This window comes from Sarcophilus harrisii, chromosome 1 (assembly GCF_902635505.1).
Source record: "Sarcophilus harrisii chromosome 1, mSarHar1.11, whole genome shotgun sequence".
NCBI classification, from domain to species: Eukaryota; Metazoa; Chordata; class Mammalia; order Dasyuromorphia; family Dasyuridae; genus Sarcophilus; species Sarcophilus harrisii.
This window is the reverse complement of record NC_045426.1, coordinates 62,653,511-62,674,835: the sequence shown is the minus strand read 5'-3', so window position 1 is coordinate 62,674,835 and position 21,325 is coordinate 62,653,511. Positions and strand designations below refer to the sequence as shown.

The 21,325-nt window shown below is 43.2% G+C and overlaps 1 protein-coding gene and 1 long non-coding RNA gene across 7 annotated transcripts in view; one reads left to right on the top strand and one right to left on the bottom strand.

Annotated features, from left to right (window-relative positions):
- LOC116421977 overlaps positions 1-12,526 on the bottom strand; it is a 34,811-nt gene extending 22,285 nt beyond the window's left edge. For 2 of the 5 annotated variants that reach the window (XR_004232578.1, XR_004232584.1), the window contains exons 1-5: positions 12,349-12,526; positions 11,922-11,972; positions 10,307-10,421; positions 5,897-5,969; positions 4,685-4,802 (exon numbers count right to left, since the gene is read on the bottom strand). This is a non-coding gene — a long non-coding RNA (uncharacterized LOC116421977). Of the gene's footprint in view, positions 1-4,684; positions 4,803-5,896; positions 5,970-8,489; positions 8,526-10,306; positions 10,422-11,908; positions 11,973-12,348 lie in introns of all 5 variants that reach the window. The other 3 variants (XR_004232583.1, XR_004232581.1, XR_004232582.1) reach the window with 3 other exon arrangements.
- The window catches only part of PHF2 (PHD finger protein 2), a 190,624-nt gene that overhangs the window by 138,019 nt on the left and 31,280 nt on the right, over positions 1-21,325 (top strand). For both annotated transcript variants that reach the window (XR_004232575.1, XM_031956790.1), the window contains exons 6-14: positions 654-840; positions 2,610-2,772; positions 3,930-4,017; positions 4,704-4,810; positions 6,919-7,010; positions 11,518-11,607; positions 13,638-14,024; positions 16,286-16,405; positions 20,235-20,353. Coding sequence is in view for 1 of the 2 variants with exons in the window: in XM_031956790.1 (XP_031812650.1) it covers positions 654-840; positions 2,610-2,772; positions 3,930-4,017; positions 4,704-4,810; positions 6,919-7,010; positions 11,518-11,607; positions 13,638-14,024; positions 16,286-16,405; positions 20,235-20,353 (1,353 nt within the window). In the remaining variant the exon portion in view is untranslated. The remainder of the gene's footprint in view (positions 1-653; positions 841-2,609; positions 2,773-3,929; positions 4,018-4,703; positions 4,811-6,918; positions 7,011-11,517; positions 11,608-13,637; positions 14,025-16,285; positions 16,406-20,234; positions 20,354-21,325) is intronic.

Here is a 21,325-nt window from a genome sequence, read left to right as displayed (position 1 = left end):
GCACCTCCTCTAAAGTACTTGGTGTCTTGCCCAAGACAATGAAGCTCAAACTGAATGAGAGTTTCCATCCTTTCTTGCTCATATTTTAATCAAGAGATACTAACCAGATTTGATGGGAAGCAGAACAACAGGGTAGAGCTGAGAGCTTAAAGAACAGATGCTATCGTTTAAAAGACACCGAAAATGCCCCATGTTGTGTGGAGGGAGAAAACAACAATCTTTCTCTTCAGTGCTACAATGGTCAAAACAAAACACATATTTAGGCCAAGATGGAAACTGTTGCCTTCTAAGGCTCCAAGTGAACAGACTCCTTGGGGAAAGACTCTCTCCCTGGTAATGAGAAAAGTTCAGAGTAAATAATGCTCCACAGTTGGCAGATCACTCTCTACATACATTATTGAAACTCTGAGAGAATCTGGCTCTTGGAGTCACTTTCTCTGGAGAGAAGGGTGACTTGTCCAGGGTCACACAGCTGGAACATGTCCAAGGCAGGGTTATCTACCCAGGTCTTCTGGTGCTCTCATCGCTACGTCAAGCTTGCCTTGTCAATGGGACAAGAGCCTTCCTGAGAATAAGCTTTCCTCCCTCTTCTTCCTCCCCCAAGTTCCCTGCATATTTTTTACTGAATCATCTTTTCATTCTTCTGCCTTCAGAATGTCCAGCTTTGTAGAACCTCCAGAGATTGTGAAAAAGTTATCCTGGGTAGAAAACTATTGGCCCGATGATGCCTTATTGGCCAAACCCAAAGTGACCAAGTATTGCCTGATTTGTGTGAAGGACAGTTACACTGACTTCCATATAGACTCTGGAGGGGCCTCAGCCTGGTACCATGTGCTCAAGGTAAGCAATCAAAGTGCCCACTTAACCTGTAGGCAAAGACTAGAGGAATTGTGGTAAGACATATAGAATGGTTGAATTGTATAGATAAATAAAATAGTAGCCAAAATAATGGAAACCTCAGTGTGAGAAGGCTTCCCAGAAGAGATGGGTCTCCAATTGGTTTTGAGGAATTGTTGGATTTGGCCAGGTGGAAGGGCAGAGGGGGCATCCTAGGTAGGACCATTCTAGGTGGTCAGTACTACTTGGAGGCAGATGATTAATGAATGTGAAGGACATAGATGTCAGTTGGAAGCTCCCCTGGCTTGAGATTATTGAAGACCTTTCTTATTTTTAAGGCCCAACTCAGAAGCTAGCTCCTTCACAAAATTGCCTCTGACATTTCTCAGTCTATCTCCTTAACACCCATCTCTGCTATTGAAAGTAGCCTCTCGCGCCTGAGATTTCTCATGGCCCCTTTCTGTCCCTCTCCTTTGCCTGTTATCATTGCTATTGATTTGTCCTTCCTCCATTGGATTGTAAACTTGAGAGCGTGGTCTGTGTGTTTATCTGTGTAACACCAGCCCTCAGTACAGAGTCCTCCACATCATTTTATAAAAAATTTAATTTAATACAAAGCCTATTTGTTGCCAGAATTAATAGAATGCTGAATTTGGAGTCAGGCAAGAAGAACTGAATTCAAATCCTGCCTTAGACACTGGCATTGTGACTCTAGGAAGTTAACTATCCTAAGTCCTAGTTGGCACATCTGTAAAAATAGGATAATAGCACCTACTTCATAGGGAAATTGTGAGGATCATATAAGATAACATATTGAAAGTGCTTTGCAAACTTTAAAGCACTCTATAAATGCAGGCTATTATATAATTATTACTTTACCTGCTCTGATTTCTGGAAGGCTATTTGAAAAAAATCGAGGGAATTTTTATCTTTTTAAAAATAAAATGGAATCCCCGAGTCCCTTCCTGTCCAATCTCAGGGACATATAACCCAAATCAGGTTGCTCAAGCCCTCATGTATATTTTTCTCATTGCACATGTGGCCTCCTTCCCAGTTTTGCTAGGAAGGATAAAAGCACCTACTTCACAGGGTAGTTGTAAGGATCAAAAAAATAACATATTGGAAGTTTGCTGCAACTTTAAAGCTCTATTATAAATGTAGGCTATTAATCTATCTGCCCTGATTCCTGGAAGACTATGTGAAAAACATTGAGGGAATTTTGATGGTTTTTAAAGTGGAGCCCCCAAGTCCCTTCCCGTCTAATCTTAGGGACATAAAATAGCCCAAATTGGGTTGCTCAAGCCCTAACTTATGTTTTTCACATCGCGCGCGTGGCCTCCTTCCCAGTTTTGCTAAGAAGGATAATAGTACCTACTTCACAGAGTAATTATAAGGATCAAATAAGATAACATATTGCAAGTGCTTTGGAAACTTTAAAGCACTTTATAAATGCAGACTAATTATTATAACTGTTATTTCAGCTACCTGCCCTGATTTCTGGAAGGCTACTGAAATGCATTGAGGGAATTTTTATCTTTAAATTAAAACAGAGCCCCCAAGTCCCTTCCTGTCCAATCTCAGGGACATGAGATAGCCCAAATCGGGCTGCTCAAGCCCTCATGAATGTTTTTCACATTGTGCGCATGGCCTCCTTCCCAGTTTTGCTAAGAGGGATTTCTTCAAGTCCAAGAACATTTGAAGCTCAATCTATCACCTCCAGTAACCTGGAAAATGATCAGTTCCCCCTAACGATGCTGCTCTTTCTTGTTCAGGGGGAAAAGATCTTTTATCTCATCAAACCAGCCTCCGCGAATCTCTCCCTGTACGAGCGATGGCAGTCGGCTGCCAATCACAGTGAGATGTTCTTTGCCGACCAAGTGGACAAATGCTATAAGTGTACAGTGAAGCAAGGCCAAACGCTGTTCATTCCTTCAGGTATGTCTGCGGCTAGAGCAGGGCTGCTGGTTTGAAAAGGAAGGACTCCTCTTGACCTTCCTCCTCCTCCTCCTCCCCTTCCCTTTCCCCACCTCCCTTCCCCTTGGAGGATTCCTTCCCTCACTTCTTCCCTCTCCCCATTATCAGGCTGACCCCTAAGTCTCGTGGTACTCCATGAAGCCTGCTCCACGGTCACTCCCATGCTGTCCATGTCACCTGCATGCGGGATCCATGCTACATAGTCTCTCACCAGATGTGGGTGCCTTTGGACAGTTTAGGTGGCCCTATTTCATGAGTTTTTGAGTTGAAGGAGAACAGTCAGAGTTTGCAAGGGGAGCTGCAGTTCTCCCCTCATTAAAAAATTAGCTGTTAAGTCTGCTGCCCCTCCCCGCCAAAGGATGCTTTCCATTTAATGTCAATTCAGAGGTAACTTTCCCTACCAGAGAGCCCTGCCCTCAAGGTTCAAGCTAAACCAAACAGGCTGGGAGGGCCGTGCAGACACCCTGTGAGAACAGCTGCTCCAACAGCTGGCACTGTTGTCAGTGGCCCTGAACAAGTGGCTGATGGATTCCCGGCTCTCACCCCCAGCCTTTGCTCAGCCCGAGGCAGGGCCCGGGGAAGCTGCCTGCGCTGGGCTCTCCTCCTCCCCGTGCCAGGGGGAGCAGTGTGGGGCCCAGGCGGGGCTTCTAGCCTGGCTCTTACTGACTCACTGGCACCTGGACCAAGGGATTGGACAGGATGCTCTCTAACGTTACCCGATCGCAGTCAGATGTTCTTAGCTGACCGAGGGGGCCTCCGAGCCTCTCATTTTGGGTTAGTTTTTCACGCTTCTTGGGCAGGCAGGGAGGACTTCTCCGCTCCCCCCCCCCCCCCCTTCCTCCCCGAGGCGCCCCAGGTAATCCAGGCTCAGAGGAAGCTGACAGACACGCCCCTGGGATAACTAGCTCATCTAGGGAATTGCAAGAGCAGGTCGGGAGGCTTTTTTCTCTCTCTTAATCACGCGCCGGAGACTGGCCTCTGGTCTCTCCGGGCTGTGACCTCTCATCCCTCCTGGCCTCCTGGGGGGAAGCAGCGCGGGGGTTCCTGGGAGGCCCCCTGTCCCGCTGCCTCGGAGGTGGGAGGGTCTGCGGACACCAGCATTTCTTCCTCTCTTATAGGTTGGATATATGCAACACTAACCCCTGTAGACTGCCTGGCATTTTCAGGACATTTCCTTCACAGCCTGAGTATTGAAATGCAGATGAGGTATTGTGCTTCAAGTGTTTATTAATGATGTGCTCCCTCCCCTCTCCCCTTCTCCCCCCACCTCTCTCCTCCCCCAATGCCCCGTTTCTAACTCTCCCTGGAAACTGTTGCTATGCATTTGGAAAACTGTCAAGTTGGGTCACTCAGGGTTTCTCCCTTTTGCCACAGACTGAGCAGCAAGGCACGTGCCACTCTCAATTGCTTGCCATAATAATGGGGTTTCCTCTTCAATCTGACTCTCCCCGGGCCCTCGAGGGAAAAACCTGCTCTTAGGATTTATAAGGGTCTTGAGGGGGCAGCCCCCCAGGGGCGTATCTGGCTGCCTCGGGAGGAAGCAAAGACGAGAGGAGAGAAGGGAGGCGGGAGCGAGCTGCTCTCCGAGGTTCCCGCCCGCTCTCAGCCACCCCGGTCCCTGCCAGTCAGCATCAGTGTCTCATAATTCTGCCACACCACATTGTCTGCCAGCCCAGCATGCATGCCCCCGGAACCCACGGCCACCAGAGCGACTTAACCCCCGGGATTCATTACATGTCGTTTCCACCCCGGGCGCGGGTGCCAGCCCAGCCGGGCAGGAGTCCGGCCTATGCCCGCCGGGAAGCCCACCCGGCCCGGGCCCGACCCTGCTGTTAGTCACCGGCCTGGCCCGGGACTCAGTGCACTGAAGTACCTTTTGCTTTGGGTCGCAGAGCATACGAGGTGGAGCGAAGACTGAAAGTCGGCAGTCTGACCCAGTTTCCCAACTTTGAAACTGCCTGCTGGTATATGGGGAAGCACCTGCTGGAGACCTTCAAAGGTAAAATGGGAATAATGATAATATTGTTCCCAGGTACCTTGTTGCAACTACCTCACGGGATTTTTTTTCAGGAGTAAATAAATAACAAACTAGTTGGGGAAGCACTTAGAATTGAAGTTTCAGTGCTACATATGGGGGGTGTTTCATTGAATTTGGAAGGATGCATTTATTTCCCAGTCCTTATCTTGGGGAAGTCGCTGACTTGGGTACCTTTTACACAGAATTCGAGTATCCAGATTGTCCTTTATGACATCACCCAATGTTTACATTTTTAAAAAATGTTCAAAACCTGCAGCTCTCCCCGTGGCTAAGAAATTTCAGTTTCCTAAGGTTAGCTGGAACTGGGGCCCCCACATCAGACCCAGTGTTACTTGGATAAGAAAACTGGCTTTTTATTCACAACATCTTTCCTCAGTCATGGTCTTTTTAGGAAGAATAATATGCAAGGAGCATGAAAGAGATAGAAGTTGGAGAGAATTTTTTAGAACGCTGAGGCCCCCCCTCCCAGCTGGACGACAGTTTGAGTTGTGTTGGCTGATTGGAATAATGCTGATCTCTTATATAGATTTACAACACAGGGGGCAGAGTGGAATCCAACAATATTGCTCTAGAGTAAGAAGATAGTCCTTGTTCTAGCTTTGCCACCCATTTATTATGTGATTTTCCTTTCCTGCTGCTAGTTTTGTCTCCTCTGTAAAATGGGAATATCACAGCTAGTCCACCCACCTTCAGAGGGTTGTCATGAAATCAGATGATTGCCCGAGTGTGAATTATTTTATAAATTCTATGAAGCTTTCATTTCTTATGCACTTTCTTTAACCCTTGAAGATTTACAGAATGCTTTCCTCAAAATAAACCAGTAATAGAGGTAGAACACATCCTGTCTCCCTTTTACAGCTAAAGAAAGCACAGCTCTGACACTTGCCATTTTAGTGTCTCAAGACCAAGTCAGGCTACATTTCTAAGTTTGACCCTGGCTCTAAAAGTCCTTTCAGCCCTTTGCACCTTTTAGGTGTCAAAGAAAATGTAACTTTATTTTGCAGTTAGGTTCCTCTAGTAAATCTAGTAAAAAAAAATAATAAAAACCTTTGCCATCAGTGTCTCTTCAAGGTAGCTTTCGTCTGTGGTGTTTGGCCAGGTGCAGAGTTCTCCCCAAGGCCTAAAGGTTCAAAGCATGAACAGACAGTCACATGAGGACAAGAGAGGATAAATGAGTAAGAAGGGAAGAGCATTCGTAGTGTTTGTGTCTACACTGGCAGAAAGATGTGTTAGGTGACACAATGGTCAGAACTGGGGTCAAGAAGGTCTGAGTGGGTATCCTGCCTCAGACATTTGCTCACTGGGTGAGTCTGGGAAAAGCATGTTACCTCTCAGTGCTTTATTTCCTGTTTGTAAAACAGATAATCTCTCAGAATCAGGAAGAACTTTGAGGATAAATTGAGATAATACTAATAAAGTGCTTTGCAAATATTTTTTTCAAGTGAATATATATGAAATTTAATATTTACATAAAATAGAAAGCAATTTATTTTTCAAAAGCATCCCAAATCTCCCTACTCTCCCCTACCACCTTCTGCCTTGGTGAGCTGGAGTAGGGGCTGCCAAGCCACTGACATTTTCACATAGCTTCATTATCCCTGAATCTGAGGTCATCCCCTTCTCTCTGTTCTCCTTCCAAGCACTATGAATCTCCAGGAGTCCAGTGGAGCAAATTAAGTGCTTTGAAAATCTTAAGAGTATGTTATGTTATTACTTTTTTTACATGGTGGGGGGTGTTGTGTGGTTTAAGCATCGAGATCTGGGGCAAGAAAACACTTTCCCCTCCCCATTCCATTAGTCAGGGAATGCTCTCCGGAGGAGCTGGAATTTTACAAGCTGGTTTAATGTTGAAAAACAAAGAATGGGTGGACAACATGGAAGGCCAGTGTGTGCGGAGGGACCCCAAACTCCCTGGAACCTGAGCAGATATGTGTGCCAGGATACCTTCCTTTTCTTATGGTGAGGAGAGCAATGTATCTGGAGCCAGGGGCTGGGGTGGAGTAGGAAGCAGTGGCTTGCTGTGTGGGAGCTGTGTCTGTGGGAGCTAATTAAATGATTCCTTTCCTTAGGGTCACACAAATCTGGTAAGCAGCCACCTCCCCATATAGTCCAAGGAGCTAAAATACTGAACGGTGCATTCAGGTCATGGACTAAAAAGCAGGTAAGACAGCATCTGTGTTCCCATGTGTAGATGGGGCGGGGGAAGCAGATAGGGACATAGTCCAAGTTGTGAGGATTTGGAGATGAGCATTCCCAGCAGGATATATGATCTTTGCCTTCAAGTACCTTCAGGCTTGTCATGTGGAAGGATTTCATTTATTCTATTTGTGCCCAGTGGGTAGAGATAGGAGAAATGTGGAAAAATTCAAAGTCAATTTCTACTCAGTAGAAAAAAAGAACTTCCTAATAATTAGACTGACCCACTAATAAAAAGGGACTGGATTCCCAGAGGATGGATAACTATTGTTGGGAATACCGCAGAGTGGATTTGGGGCTTTGCAGGTGCTGGAAGATATTTTAAGTTTTTTGGACTATATTTGACTTCTGAGGAGGCTTAAAAAACCGGGATTTTAATTCCTGAAGTGATCTTAGGACTTGTCGGGCCAGTATGATATAATGGATAGAATGTGGGATCTGGCATCAGCTGAGTTCTGTTCTCTGTATGATGCTTTTTTCTTACTGCCATGGACAAGTCAGGGCAGCAGAGCCTCTGTTTCCCCATTCGTAAAATGAAAGAGTTGGGTGAGATAATTTTGACATCCCTCCAAAACTAATCTTGTGATCCAATGACTTTTTTCCTATGAATAGTAAAATATCATTTGGCAGTGAGTTTGTCCAGGAAAATATTACTCAGGGAAATGCTGTAACACTGTCACAGAGTCTCAGCCCCACAGCCACTACTGTACTCTTCTCAATCCACAGGTATCAGATGTGTGTGCCTTAATGGAAAGAACATGAGTCTTGGTTCTGGGGGACCTAAATTCAAGTCCTATCATAAATTTAGCTGCGTGATCCGGGCCAAAGCACTTCTCTCTGATCCTTAGTTTTTTCATCTATAGAATGGGGACAATAATATTTGTGTAATCTTCCTCCTTGGGCTGTTGAAAGGATAATGTTTTATAAACTTGAAATATCATGGAAACTTGGTATGTTATGATAGAGCCATTTCTCTGTTAAAAAAACAAAACAAAACTATCTGGCAGTTCCCTGTTTCCAGTCTGCTTTCCCATTTTTGCTAACATACCATTATGTTCCAACGTTGTGGATTTCTGACAGACGGAATTACTAATTGGTCTCTGTCTCTTCTTGCCTGATTCTGTCCCTGTGAGTCTGAGTAGATCATACCCTCTCTCCATCTGGACCTGGGACCAAAGGCTTTCTTTTCTTTCATAAGTGCACTGTCTGACTCTGTGAAGCTTTCCTTAGTTTCTCCCCTTGACTCCCCTGCCCTTTTTTTGCCATACCCTCTCAGCTCTTTTGGAGATGTTTTCTCTCCTTCCTAAAATTTTGCTAGAGTAGATTTCTCCTTTACTCACATCTCATTCTGCCTTATGTCACTCATTGAGTCGGGAACAATTTATTAGGAACTGAGCTAGGCCATGGAAGAAGGGAGAAAGTTTAAGTTAGACATAGTCCTTACCCTCATGGAGCTTGTGGTCTAGATGGAAATGATGATCTAGTAATAATAATAAAATAAAAGTAATAGCAACTAAGATATTCATAGTGGCTTTAAGATTTACAAAGTGATTTACAATTCCTGTTATGTGCCAACAACCCCATCTTCTACAAGAAGCCTTTCCCAAGAAGCCTCTTAATTCTAAAGTCTTCCTTTTTATACTATCCAGAACTTCTTTGGACATATTTGTCTGCATGTTGTCTCTCCCGTTGGATTGTAAGCTCCTTGAAGACAGGGATTGTCTTTTGCTTCTTTTTCTATCCCCAGCACTTAGTGCATATAGTAGGTGCTTAATAATTGTTCATTGACTAACTGCATACATTATCTCATTTGATTCTCACAATTATGTGAATTAGGTATTATTATTATCCCCACTTTACTGATGAGGAAACTGAGGTTAAGGGTCACCTTGTTAGCAAGTATCAGAAGCAGAGTCTGAACTGACTCCCAAGTACAATATTCTTTTCTCACCAGCATAGATTATAATATATACCATTATATGAGATGCTCATCAGGAAGATAAAAGAAAATATAAAGTCAGAGCATGGAGTCTTGTTACAGCAAACTTTTTCCTTTCATGCCCTGTATGTATGGTTTGAATGGAAAGATCTCTGCATTTCAGGAGTTTCAGTCCTGGATCAGCTATTTACCGACTTTGTAATAATGAGAAAGTTATTAACCTCTGTTGGTCTCAGCATCTTCATTTGTAAATGAGAGAGTGTGACTTAGGTGATCTCTAAGGCCCTTTCCACCTCCAATTCTATTACTCTATTCTAGTCAAATTGGAAACTAGTTGTTCCCCAGTGTCATCCTACTGTTTCCAACCTCCATATACTTAACCAGTCTGTCCCCCATGCCAGGAATACACCTGTGCTCCTTCCTTAGATCGAGCTCTCTTCTGCCCCTAAAATCTTCAATCTTACAGAATACTTATTTTTGCATAATACATTTTTGTGCACTTCTCTTACCTCCACCTCTACCCCCTAGACTAGAAGCTCATTGAGGGGAGGATTGTATCATAGTTTATCTTTGTATTCCTAGTGCCTAGTACAACGTCTCATGATGATTCTTTTTGGTTGAATTAAGAGGCGGTTGGTCATTGGGAGGGATGTAATGTAAATCTGCCTGGCAGTAGAGGAAAAAACATTCCTGAATTTTCTCACATTGTAAAACTTGAGTTAGTTTATAGGTAGTTTATAAGTTAATTTATAAGTAATTTGAGTTAGCTTTTAAGAGATGCTTTGCCTATAAAGGGACTTGAGGAGAAGTAGGCGTCTATATTTTCCTGGTAGCCAATTCTCAAGCTGAAATCTGGGATAGGGAGTGAGGGAGAGAAGATTGTTCTTACAGCTCTGGGAAGCATCACCAGAAGGAACCTTGGAGGTTAGGGAGTTTGCCAGGCCATCTTTATAGGTAAAGGGACAAGTTCTCTTGTATTTAGTTTTATATTCACAATCTCTTCTGTAAAAATCAAGTAATAATCATCAATCAACCCTGGAACATTGATTAGACACCTATTTGCCAGACACTGTGATGGACATAGATAAGAAAGTGGAGTAATCCTTGTTCTTAAAGAACTTGGGAACCTGGGGCAGACAGTCTCCTGAGGCACATCTAGAGCTTATCTCCCCGCTATCTTTCCCTACTTCTTTCATATCATACACTCTGTTCCAGCCCAACTGCTCTCCTTACTATTCCCTGTTTACATACTTATCTGTGACACTGAGCCAGTTATTTAAACCTATTTGGCCCCAATTTCCTCCTTTATAAAATAAGATCACCTCTAGTCCTAGGTCTAGCATCCTATCCTGTCTCCACACCTTTCAATAGGCTGATTTCTACTTCTCACTGAAGTCTCTTAGAATCCCTGAAGTCTTCCATAGTTGATTTGCTCACCTGTTTAAGACATAACAATAACAACAATGATAATGAAGGTTATGATGCTGTTACCTAATTATATAATTAAAATTTGTTGTTACTAATTAGAGAATAACATTAGGCAATCTGTGATAAGCGTCTTAAACTGCAGATTTCAACCTCCTGTAGGGTCACATCATTGAATATGGATGTCGTAAAATTATGACATGTTACAAGTAAATGTTTGATTTATATACCTGTTCTATGTACCTATATACCCAGGGTCCAGTAAAAGTTTCTTGGGTGAACGGGGTCATGAGTGGAAAAAGTTTAAGAAGTCCTGTTCTAGATCAGTGATGTCAGATTCAAATAGAAACGGATCCTGTTGACCACATACTAACTACAAATTAATGATATCTATGTTACAGCGTGTTTTCATTTGTTTTGTAAAACAAATATGGTTTAAGTTGGGACTTTTGTATACTGTTTGTAACTTGGGACAAGAGTTTGAGTTTGATACTTCTGTTTTAGATAGTCACTCTTTCGCTGAAGAGAAAAGAGGGATGAATTTGGTTTAGCTCGGTCATAGATGGCTTCATGGAGGAAGTGATACTTGAGCAGAGCTTTAAAAGATATGTGAATATGGAACATGTAGGGGTCAGTGAGGAGATTGGTTTGGAGACTGGATTCATGATAGTGGGAGGAGTGGGGCGTGAAGAGATGGGGAAAGGTAAGGGAGGGCTAGATTGTGGAGAGCCTTGGGTAATGGACATTACACCTCTTGGCAAATGGGGAGCCCCTGCAGGTTCTGAAGCTGGGAAGAAGAGCAAATGTTGTTTCTAATGGTCCCTATAGGATGCCAGCAGGATATCCTGTTCCTTTGTCTTGCCATACTTTACAACTTAACCCATTCATTTTGTAAGAAGCTTATTAACTTACCAATAAGTTGTTAACTTCTTAATAAATATTAAGCTTATTAATGTCAGTGTATAGTACCTAATCATTCTTGATGGTGGGTAGAAGGATGGTAGTCTTGGGAGATGGGTGCAGGGGAGGAAAAATGAAGTCAAATCCCCAAATACTTCTAGGTTGGATATGTAACAAGAAAGTGATGCTGTAATACTTTGTGTTTCAGGCCTTAGCAGAACATGAAGATGAACTTCCAGAGCATTTCAAACCATCCCAGCTTATCAAAGACCTTGCCAAAGAGATACGACTCAGTGAGGTACGTCAGTCTCTCCTGACCTGGAGCAGGACCTGAGGATCCGGCTGGGATTCCCCTCTGGGGGGCTCAGTAGCAGCCCTTGGCTGGGCTAGGGGTCACTAGTGCTGGCCCTTGGGTGTCCTGGGCCTGCTGCAGCAGTGCCATAAGGAGATTTCCAGTAAATGATTGATCACTTCTTCCCTTGGGTCACAGGCATCCTTACTCGTCTCTAACCACTTCCTTCTTGGTGTTGGGGGCACGGTATTTTTCCCTATTAAGCAGTTTACAGAAGGACCTGGGATTCACAACACAAGGATCTCACCTCTCTTTCCTACCTGTTGTGACCTTGAGGAACCATTAACTTCCCCGGGCCTCCTTTTTCTTATCTGTAAAAACGAAAAGTCAGATCTTACAAATTGTGTGACTCTAGGTGGGTCCTGTAACCCTGTAGCCTCAACTCCTCAACTGCAAAATGAGCTGGAAACGGCCAACTCCTAGAGTATCTTTGTCAAGAAAACTCCAAATGAGGTCACAAAGATTCAGCACAACTGAAAAATAGCCCAAGAGTCATAAAAAATGGACTCTTAGATAGCCTCTGAGTCCCCTCCAGATTCAAACCTGAAATACTATGAATATCCTTATCTGTTTACTTGGAAGCCTTGCCCAGGTTTCTTATTTAATGCTTCCAGATGGAGGGGAGCGAGACAGAGGAGGTTAGTTCCCCAGTCGGGCAGCTCGCAGGCCGGCCCTGACCTCTGTTACCTCCTTGGGTTTGTGGCTTTTCCTGTCCCTCTAAGACCCAAGCGTTAGGAGGGAGCCCTGCTGGAGGAGAGGGTGTCTTGGGACAGTTTGGCTCTAACGGTCCCCGGAGCTCCTCAGAGTCCCTGTCTGTGACTGGCCTGAGGCAGCTCTTGGCCACTCTCGACACAAACATCTAGCCCTTCTGAATCTCATCTGATTCCGGAACCTCCGGGTATTCTGAGACCAACAGCCCTCTGCTCAGAGCAGCGAGCCCCAATGTCCTCGGCGCCAACATGGTCAGACAGGTAGGCCCAGTCCCTGAAGGAGAGCCCCGCTCCCAGCGCCATGGCCCGGGCAGCAGAAGGGATTGAGTGGTCAGAGGCAGGGCAGGCCCCCTGCTCCTAGCTCCTGGGAAAGGGTCTGGGACAGGCGGGTTTCTAAGGAAACCCGTGACCCTCAGGCTGTTTCTGGCCTGAGCCCTCCCCAGAGCTGTTGGGGAAACCAGGCAGATCGCTGAGCTCTTCGGCCCTTACCTCCCTAGCTCTGGAAAGGCTTTCTGTATCGCTTTGGACCGCCATGTTTTAGAATTCACACTGGCAAACTGGAGCAAGTCCAGAGTGGGGAAAGTCAAAATGGCCCAGGGTCTCGGGGCCCTTACATAGGTGGAAGTCTATGTAAATAGCATTTGAATCTTAAATTCTCAGCCAAAACTTGTCAAACCTTGGTGCAGCCCCTGGGCTGTGCCTTAAATCTCAATAACTGCTACATCTTTTTGTCAGTCATGCTGCGCTTGTGGTGGCTTGGTTATGGAAGACTCTCTGTTCCAAGGTACCACGGTCTTAATCTTCCTATTCATCCTCTCTTCTTCTTTATCTTCTCCTTACCTTCCTGTCCCTCTTTCTACCTCTTCCTCCTCCCCAACTCTCTCTGTGCCTTCTTCCTTTCTCCTTTTCCTCCTCTTCCCCCACTCCCCACCACCTTCAGAAAGAAAACATACCAAGATGGTGGTGAGGATGGATCTGATTACCAAGAGGGTAGGATCAGAACAGGTGGTCTCTGCACAAGGGAGATCCCGCTGTTCTGTATCTGAGAGTGAAATGTCTTTAGAAGGTGGTTTTGGAAAGAGTTATTTCTGATTTCTGGTTTGGGAGGGGAAGCAGTCAGTTTTTTCACGTGACTCCCTTTGGGTTGAGTGTGATCTCATTGTGATGATGTTTCATGGATCTGGAGAATCTCTTAGAGGTAGATGGCACAAGGAAGGGTACGGTGGTAGAAAATGTGACAGTGAATCCTTCTCCTTCGTTTTCCAGAATGCATTGAAAGTCACTAAACCTGAAGTCGGTGCCAATGTCTCTCCCAAGGAAGTCTGCCCCATGGAGAAGGAGAAGGAGGAGCCCCCTTCCCCTGTACAGGTCACCCCACCTCCCTCCCTGGTGGAAAAATCTTCTAAAAAAAAGACTCCCAAAACGATGAAACCACCCAAACCATCCAAGATCCCCAAGCTTCCCAAACTCCCCAAACCACCGAAGCCTCCAAAGCCCCCGAAGCCCCCCAAAGCTCCCAAGATCAAGGAAGGTGGCAAGAAGAAGGGGAAGAAGTCCAAGGAGTCGGCTTCCCCCACCATCCCCAACTTGGACTTGCTCGAAGCCCACACCAAGGAGGCACTGACCAAGATAGAAACGCCAAAGAAAAGCAAGGTGTGTCTTCTCCCCAGCGCCCTGGGCTTCCTGGGTAGGCCTATGGAGATCGAATGCTGTGGGGGTTAGGACTTAGTAAAGTGAGGTTTCTCCTCTTTACAGAGAGACTTTCTTATGGTCATATCTACTTCTCAGTCTTGGGGGTCTAGGGCCAGTGGTTCTCAAACTTTTGTTCTCAGTATTTTTATGTTGTTAAAAAACCATTGAGGATCTGTTCAAAGAGTTTTGTTTACATGGGTTATATTTATGGCTATTTACTATATTAGAAATAAAAAAATAATTTTGAATTTGTAGAACCTTTGAAAGGGTCTACAGAGACCCCAACAATTCTTTGGACTACACTTTGAGGACCACTGGTCTAGGCTCTTAGCTGCTGCTCGCCATGGATTTGATAACCTTTCACCTTTCCCAGGAGACTCATCTGAAATCAAAGTGAAAACAAGCCAAGGCAGACACGGGATTAACTGAATCAGGAGATAACTTTGGGGGTTTTTGTATGTTATAGGTACATCTTGGCTCATGGCCATATTCCACAAAGGTCCTGAGTTTAGCCAACCAATCAATGATTATTTATTAAGCCCCTATTATGTGCTAGGCAATGTACTAAGCATTGGGGATACCAAGAAGCAAAAGAGAATTCTTGCTTTCATTACAATATAATGGAGGACACAAGAAAACAACTACATATGAAGCAAGCTATTGCAGGATAAATAAGAAATAATGACTAGGGGAGAAACAGTGGAATTAAGATGATCTGAGGAAGGCTTCCTTTAGAAGTTGGGATTTTAGATTGAGACTTAAAAGGAAACCAGGGAGGTTACTAAAGAGTGGAAGAGGGAAAGCATTGTAGGCATGGTGGATAACTGAACAAAGCTGAGAGATGGAGTATCTTATTCTTGGAATGGCCAGGAGGCCAGTGGATCAGAGAGTCCATGTTGGGCAGCAAGGTATAAGAAGACTAAAAAGATGGGAGGGTTTATGAAGGGCTTTGAATGCCAAACAACATTTAGACATTACCGAGTTAAAGATGTCTACTGGACATCCAGTTTAAGGTGTTTGAAACACAGTGGTAGATACAGACTAGGTGGTCAGCAGAGTGATTTGGAAAGGAAAGGTAGAATTGAGAATGATCAATGTAAGGATAGTCATTAAATCCATGGGAACTGATGAGATCACTGAGAGAAGTAGTATAGAGGAAAAAGAAGACCCAGGGAAGAACCCTGAGGGACATTCATAATTAGAGGGGATGATCTGGACAAGGATCCAGCAAAGGAGGAAGAGAAATGATCAAAGGAATAAGAAAAAAATCAGTAAAAAAGATATAGAGAAATACAAGGACTACACTGATACTTTACAAAAATTATGTCCATTCAATGTCAGAAAACCCTGTGATGTAGGTATTAAAGGTATTAGTCATTTCATTCTTCAGATAAAGAAATTAATGTCTTACCCGTTATCCTGAAATCCAAGCCTTACAATTAGGCTTAAATTGACTTCTGCAGTTTGTACACGTGGATTCTAGGGTTCTGTCCTCAGAGTCAAGCAGAGGAAGGGTGACTGCATTTCCACATGACAACTCTGAAGTGCTTGAAGACAGTTCTTCATAATTCCTGTTTCTCTTCCTCCTATTCCTTATCACTAGAGCAAGAATCAATGTTTTATTCATTTGTTGTTTGGCACCTGAAGGTAGATCCCAGGACCAGGGAATGGTAGTTACAAAGAAGATACAGATTTAACGTAAAGAAAAACTTAACAGAGCTATTCCAAAATATGCTTGAATAGTATAGTACCCTGCAAATAGTACACTTTAAAAAGTTTATTGAATCTTACAAAGTCAAAGGAAAATTTTTTTTTAATGCTGTGAAAAATGTGAGGTGGAAGAAAGTCAAAAATAGTATCGTTGAAAAAGTGGCCCCTGAAAAATTGGGAGACTTTTGGTAGATAGAAATGGCAGACAACAGAATAGGTGATGTTGGGGAGTCAAGTTCAGGATGGAAAGATGTTTCCTAGTATATACTGACTAAGTAGAGGCAGAGAGATGATAACTTGCTTTTTAAGTTAAAGCAAGTGAGTTAGTTAAATTAGCTAAAAAAACAAAGAAACCACAAATGAATTTCAGGCATTTGGATGAGAGGTGACTGAAAATTGCATCTCATAAGTAGGCTGCTTGTATTTGTGTATTCACCTGGGGAGGTAGCGCTGCATCCTTTTCCTGCCTTAGATGCTAAGTGATGGCTCTTCCCCCACTTTTTCTTTTATAGGTTTCAAAGAATGTTTTAAGTGTCCCCAGCAAAGAAGTCACTAATAAGCAAAATGACATGGAGAGGTTTGAAATCCGGGAACAGAATAAGACCAAAACAGAAGCCAAGTGGAAATATAAGGTAAGGCTGGAGGCATCAATGGGGACAGTCTCACCTGCCCTTGAATCCTGACTGATATGTGCCAGCTGGGAGACTTCATGGGCATGGCCCTCAGTCCTTCTGAACTATGAGGAGAAGACAGAGGAGCAAATGACATGATGCATCCAAAACTCCATATCAGTGTTGGCTCTTGTTGTGAGCTCGTAGAGAGGATGAGCTTTCCTTAATCAGGAGTGTATTTGTTTCTTCTCTACACCTCTAGAAAGGATCCTTGTTTTATTTCTTCTGCTGTCAAGCAAAGACCGAAAAGATCTGTCACTTCCTTAGAGTTGGGTTTTAGAATTGAGAGGGACCTTAGAGATGGATGAGACCCACCTGTCTTTGTAGGCAGAAATCTCCTCCACCTTTTGCCAGTGGTCACTCAGCCTCCACTGGAACACTGCCTGTGAGAGAAGTACCTTCTGCGCGCAGCAAGCCACTTCATTTCAGGATAGCTCTCATTATTCCGAAATCCTTCCTTTTGTTGATTTAAAATTTGGTTCTTGTCTACTTCTGCCCACTGCTCTTCATTTTTATGCCCTGTGAGAAAGTTTGTTCTTTTCCATCTTCAGGTATTTGAAAGTGGTAATGATGTTTCCCCAACCTAATTGATAGGGCCATAGCTCTAGATCTGGAAGGGACCACAGGAGCCCAGGAGCCATTTATCTATTCAAGCCCCCTTATTTTACAGATGAGGAAACTGAGCCAGGGAGTAAGGGACAGTTCTGAGGTTTCACAAATGCTGAGCGTGGGAAGTGAGATTTGACTTCACTCCCATTGATCTTTCCATTGTATTGCCCTATTTCCCTTCCCTTTTCTAGAAAGTATGGTGGAACTAGTGATTCAGGAAAATCAAAGTCCAAAGCGTGTCTCTTGTATTTTTTTTGGCGAGGAGTCAGGGTCACACAACTAGTAAGCATCAAGTGTCTGAGGCTGGGATTTGAATTCAGGTGGTCCTGCTCCAGGGCCGGTGTTCTCTCTGCTGCACCATGGAGCTGCCCTATTTTTTTAGCCATGTGACTGTGGGTAAGACATTAAGCCTTTCTGGTCTTCAGTTTCTTTATCTGAAGAATGAAGTGACTAATACCATTAATAGCTACATCACAGGGTTTTCTGACACTGAATGGACATAATTTTTGTAAAGTATCAGTGTAGTCATTCTATTTCTCTATATCTTTTTTTCTAATGCCATGTATTAATAACAGACTCCCAGGTCTGGAGATATTATTACTACGTGTGAGACAGGCAGTTCATTTGTGTCTGCTTATTTAGACAAATGAAGCATTTCATTCTTTACGATGGCGGCCGTGGTCCTCTCAGATACCATGTTGCTTCCTAGGACTAATGGCTTACCTGTTAAGAGCTGGACCTGCCTTATTCTGAATCCTCCCTTTTAGCCGGGTGACACCCCTCTGGTTTCCAGTTCCCTTGAAGCAGATGATTGCTAATGTGCCTTCCAGCTATGACAAAGAAATGTGGTCCATTAGAAAGAGACCTGTGACCGAAGTCAGAGCTTGGGTTTCACATTCTGCCTCTGGAGCACGCTGTCTCTGTGGCCTTGCCTACTGTTTAAGGATGCTGGAAAACCCAGAGAAGACCCCAAAACTACAAATGTAAGAAATTAATTAAAAAAGTCTCACTTCTAGAATGAGGGACATATGCAGAGTCAGTGTTGTAGAAACGCTTTGGGCTGGCAATGAGCTAGACAGACCTGTAAGAATTTAGGTCATGGCCAATGAGCATCTCAGTCCATACTCAGGGTTCAAAGGATTTCTCCAGCACATCTGCCATCTAGTGATTGTCTAGTCCGGTCTCTTCATTGGTTTTGTTTTGTTTTTCAGTTTCTCCATTTTACACTAGAGGAAACTGGGTCACAAAGCTAAGGCAGTGATGTATTTAAGGTCATATGGCTTCTGGGTGGCAGACTTAGGAGTCCAAATTCTCAGCTTTATTCTTAACTCACCATCTCCTCCTTTTGGCTTCTCCTGACCACTCACCCCTCACTCCCCTCACCAGCCAGGAGAATGCAGGATGAAGACAAAAGGCTCACCCAGTCTTGGGCTGTGGAGGGGACATTGGACCGAGTTCATCTCTCCCACCTTTCCACACTGTTCTGCTTGTCATAAAGCAGCAGATCTGAGCTGACATGCTGAATTGTTCAGCTCAAAGTCCCATAGGATTCCTTCTGACACCCTCTGCCCTCTCCATCACCTCATGACCGGCACTTTTCTCAATGCATGCATGTACAATCATTATCAGGAACATTTGCTGACGTCCCTTTCCCCAAGGCATGACTGAGCTCAGCTTGGCTCAGGCCTGAGCTGCCATGTTGGGTCTGCACACCTTTGCTTTTTGCTGTTTTTCTCCTGAATCACAGTGACTGAATGATAATTCTGGTATCAGATAAGTTCTTCGTATCCAAGTTCCCCATCTATAAATAAGAGTTGTTATTATCTTGGAGGTCCTTATTTCATTACTTGGTACAATTCTCTGTGAGGAGCCAGTATGGGCATCTGGCAGGTCTCTTGCTGACTAGGTGTTGGATGTTGATCCATGTGGATGAATGCCAGTGAGATGTTGTGAATGTATATTTATCCAGTGGGACAGTTGTTTATGCTACAAGCAGGGAAGAGTTGGCCAATGTGGCCTTCTTCCCAGAGCAGGGAAGTTTTCTGTGGTGCCTTCCAGAGAAAGCCTAGGGCTTTCAGGGAGCCCCCATCTCAAACTTTGAGCATTTATTAAGATGACAAATATCTTTATAGCTGTTTTATTCATTTAATTTCTTAAATAATAATTTAAAATTTTATTTAATAACCTTGTAGGCTTTTTTAAGGCAAGAAAATGTTTTTCTTAAAATTAATTTCATTGAGAAAATTAATTTTTGCATTGATTTTTAAAAAATTCATTGATTTGATTTTTAAGTCTTTAGAAGATCATTTCTCTTTGTACCTTCCATAGTACATATATACATGCACATAGTACATATTGGTGACTTAGTGGATATTTGTTGAAATGAATGCTTTTTGCCAATTTGCAAATAGATCAGTATCTGTAAGGACCATGCTGTGAGGCATGTAAACCTCAGTTAATTGAAAGAACTCCTGACCATGTAAGAGCATAATCATTTGACTCTTGCTCAGATACTTTTTTTTCTTATGTGTCACTTAGGAAGATGTTTTTTCAACAGAGGATGGTATTTTGCTCTTTTAAATGGTTTAGATAATGTCTATATAGGTTTCTTTTAAAAAAATTTATTTGTGTTCTTTAAAAGATATATATATATATATATATATATATATATATATATATATATATATTTTATTTCTCAACAACATCTTCCCCACTGCCCTTTGAAAGCAAAGTGCATTGACAGACAGACTGGTCATTTTGGACAGCATGTGCCTCATTCCCTACCTAGAATCCACAATTTTTCTACTCGAGAAGAGAAGCCTGCTTCCTACTTACTCATCTGAAACCTGGGCTAATGGAGCTGGAGCTCTGATGCTCTTCAGTGCTGTCTTCATTTACATTGTTGTGGGTGTCCTGTATATTGTCCTTCTGCTTCTTATTTCTCTCTGTAAATTCAAACAAGTCTCAACCATATTTCTTCTGTTGAAGGTTTTTACAGGTGGGGAAATGGAATTGGACTTATTAGGGCCAAATTTGGTAGGAGCATTTTAGACACATCTATCTGAAAATGCCTGGGCCTCAAGGAGAAGTTTAGCAATTACATTTCTGTTTATTCATGGGTTTTCAAAGACTCTTTTTTGTGTATCCTTGTAAATATTTCTTAAAATAATTTTTTTTTCAGAATAGCAAACCTGATTCCTTATTGAAAATGGAAGAAGAACAAAAATTGGAAAAAACTCCTTTATCAGGACATAAAGATAATAAATTTATGTTTTCTTTCTCTAACAAGAAACTTCTAAGGTAAGTAGCAACACGGGTGAAGAGAGTAGATAGATTTATTAATGACCTCTTCTAAGGCTTCATCACAGTGGATCCTTGGCTTTCCAGAGGCCAAGGTGAGTTGGAAGCTCTGACCAATGTGACTGAGCTGTAAAGGATTCAGTGTGAAACCAGAAATTGTCTGAGGACCTATCTGTGGTTTGTGGGTCAGTCCACTCCCTCTGGAGCTGGCTTTTCAGCACAAAATTGGTCATTAGGTGATGGACTTTTTCTTTAACTGTTAACAATTCATCCAATTGTTTATTAATGTATAAAGATATTAGAAAGTGCATTGTTGTAGTATCTGTCCACATGAAATTACAAATCCTTTGAGATATTGAAATAAAGAAGCAGAGTAGGAAGAGATAGCAGTATGTCATTGGAAAGAAAACAGTGGGACTTAGTAGACTTGGATTTTAAGCCTTCTGGTCGTTTAGTGGCTGGATAAATCAATTGGGAACTGATCTGTAAGTTAATTCCAAAGAGTTTCCCCTGACATTCATGAATAAAGTCACTTGCCCAAACTGACACAGCTGGGGTGTGCTATAGAAAGGAGGGGAAGCCAGGTCTTTTTGATTCTGTCCCCCTCCCCTGTGACATGCTCCCTAACTCTTCTTGTTTTAGTTATACCATGCCTTTGTTCCTTTTTGAGTAAGGGGTGAGGGCACCCAGAATGCCTTTGACCAGAAATGTATAAATCTGTTGCCAACATTTCCTCCTTGAGAGTTTTGACTAGAGTTCTCCTACTGAAAGTGAAATTGCCCCTTCTGAGACAAATGAAAAAATACACAAATGTATGGATATAGACAGATTTATTCACTCATTCTCTCACTCCCCTACTAACTGTTCTTGACTACCTGGCTGCCATGTGCAAAGCATTGGGAACTCCTGCCTGTTGTTGTCATAGTTCAAAATAGCCTTATTAGACACTGTGAAGAGAATCACCCAGATGGA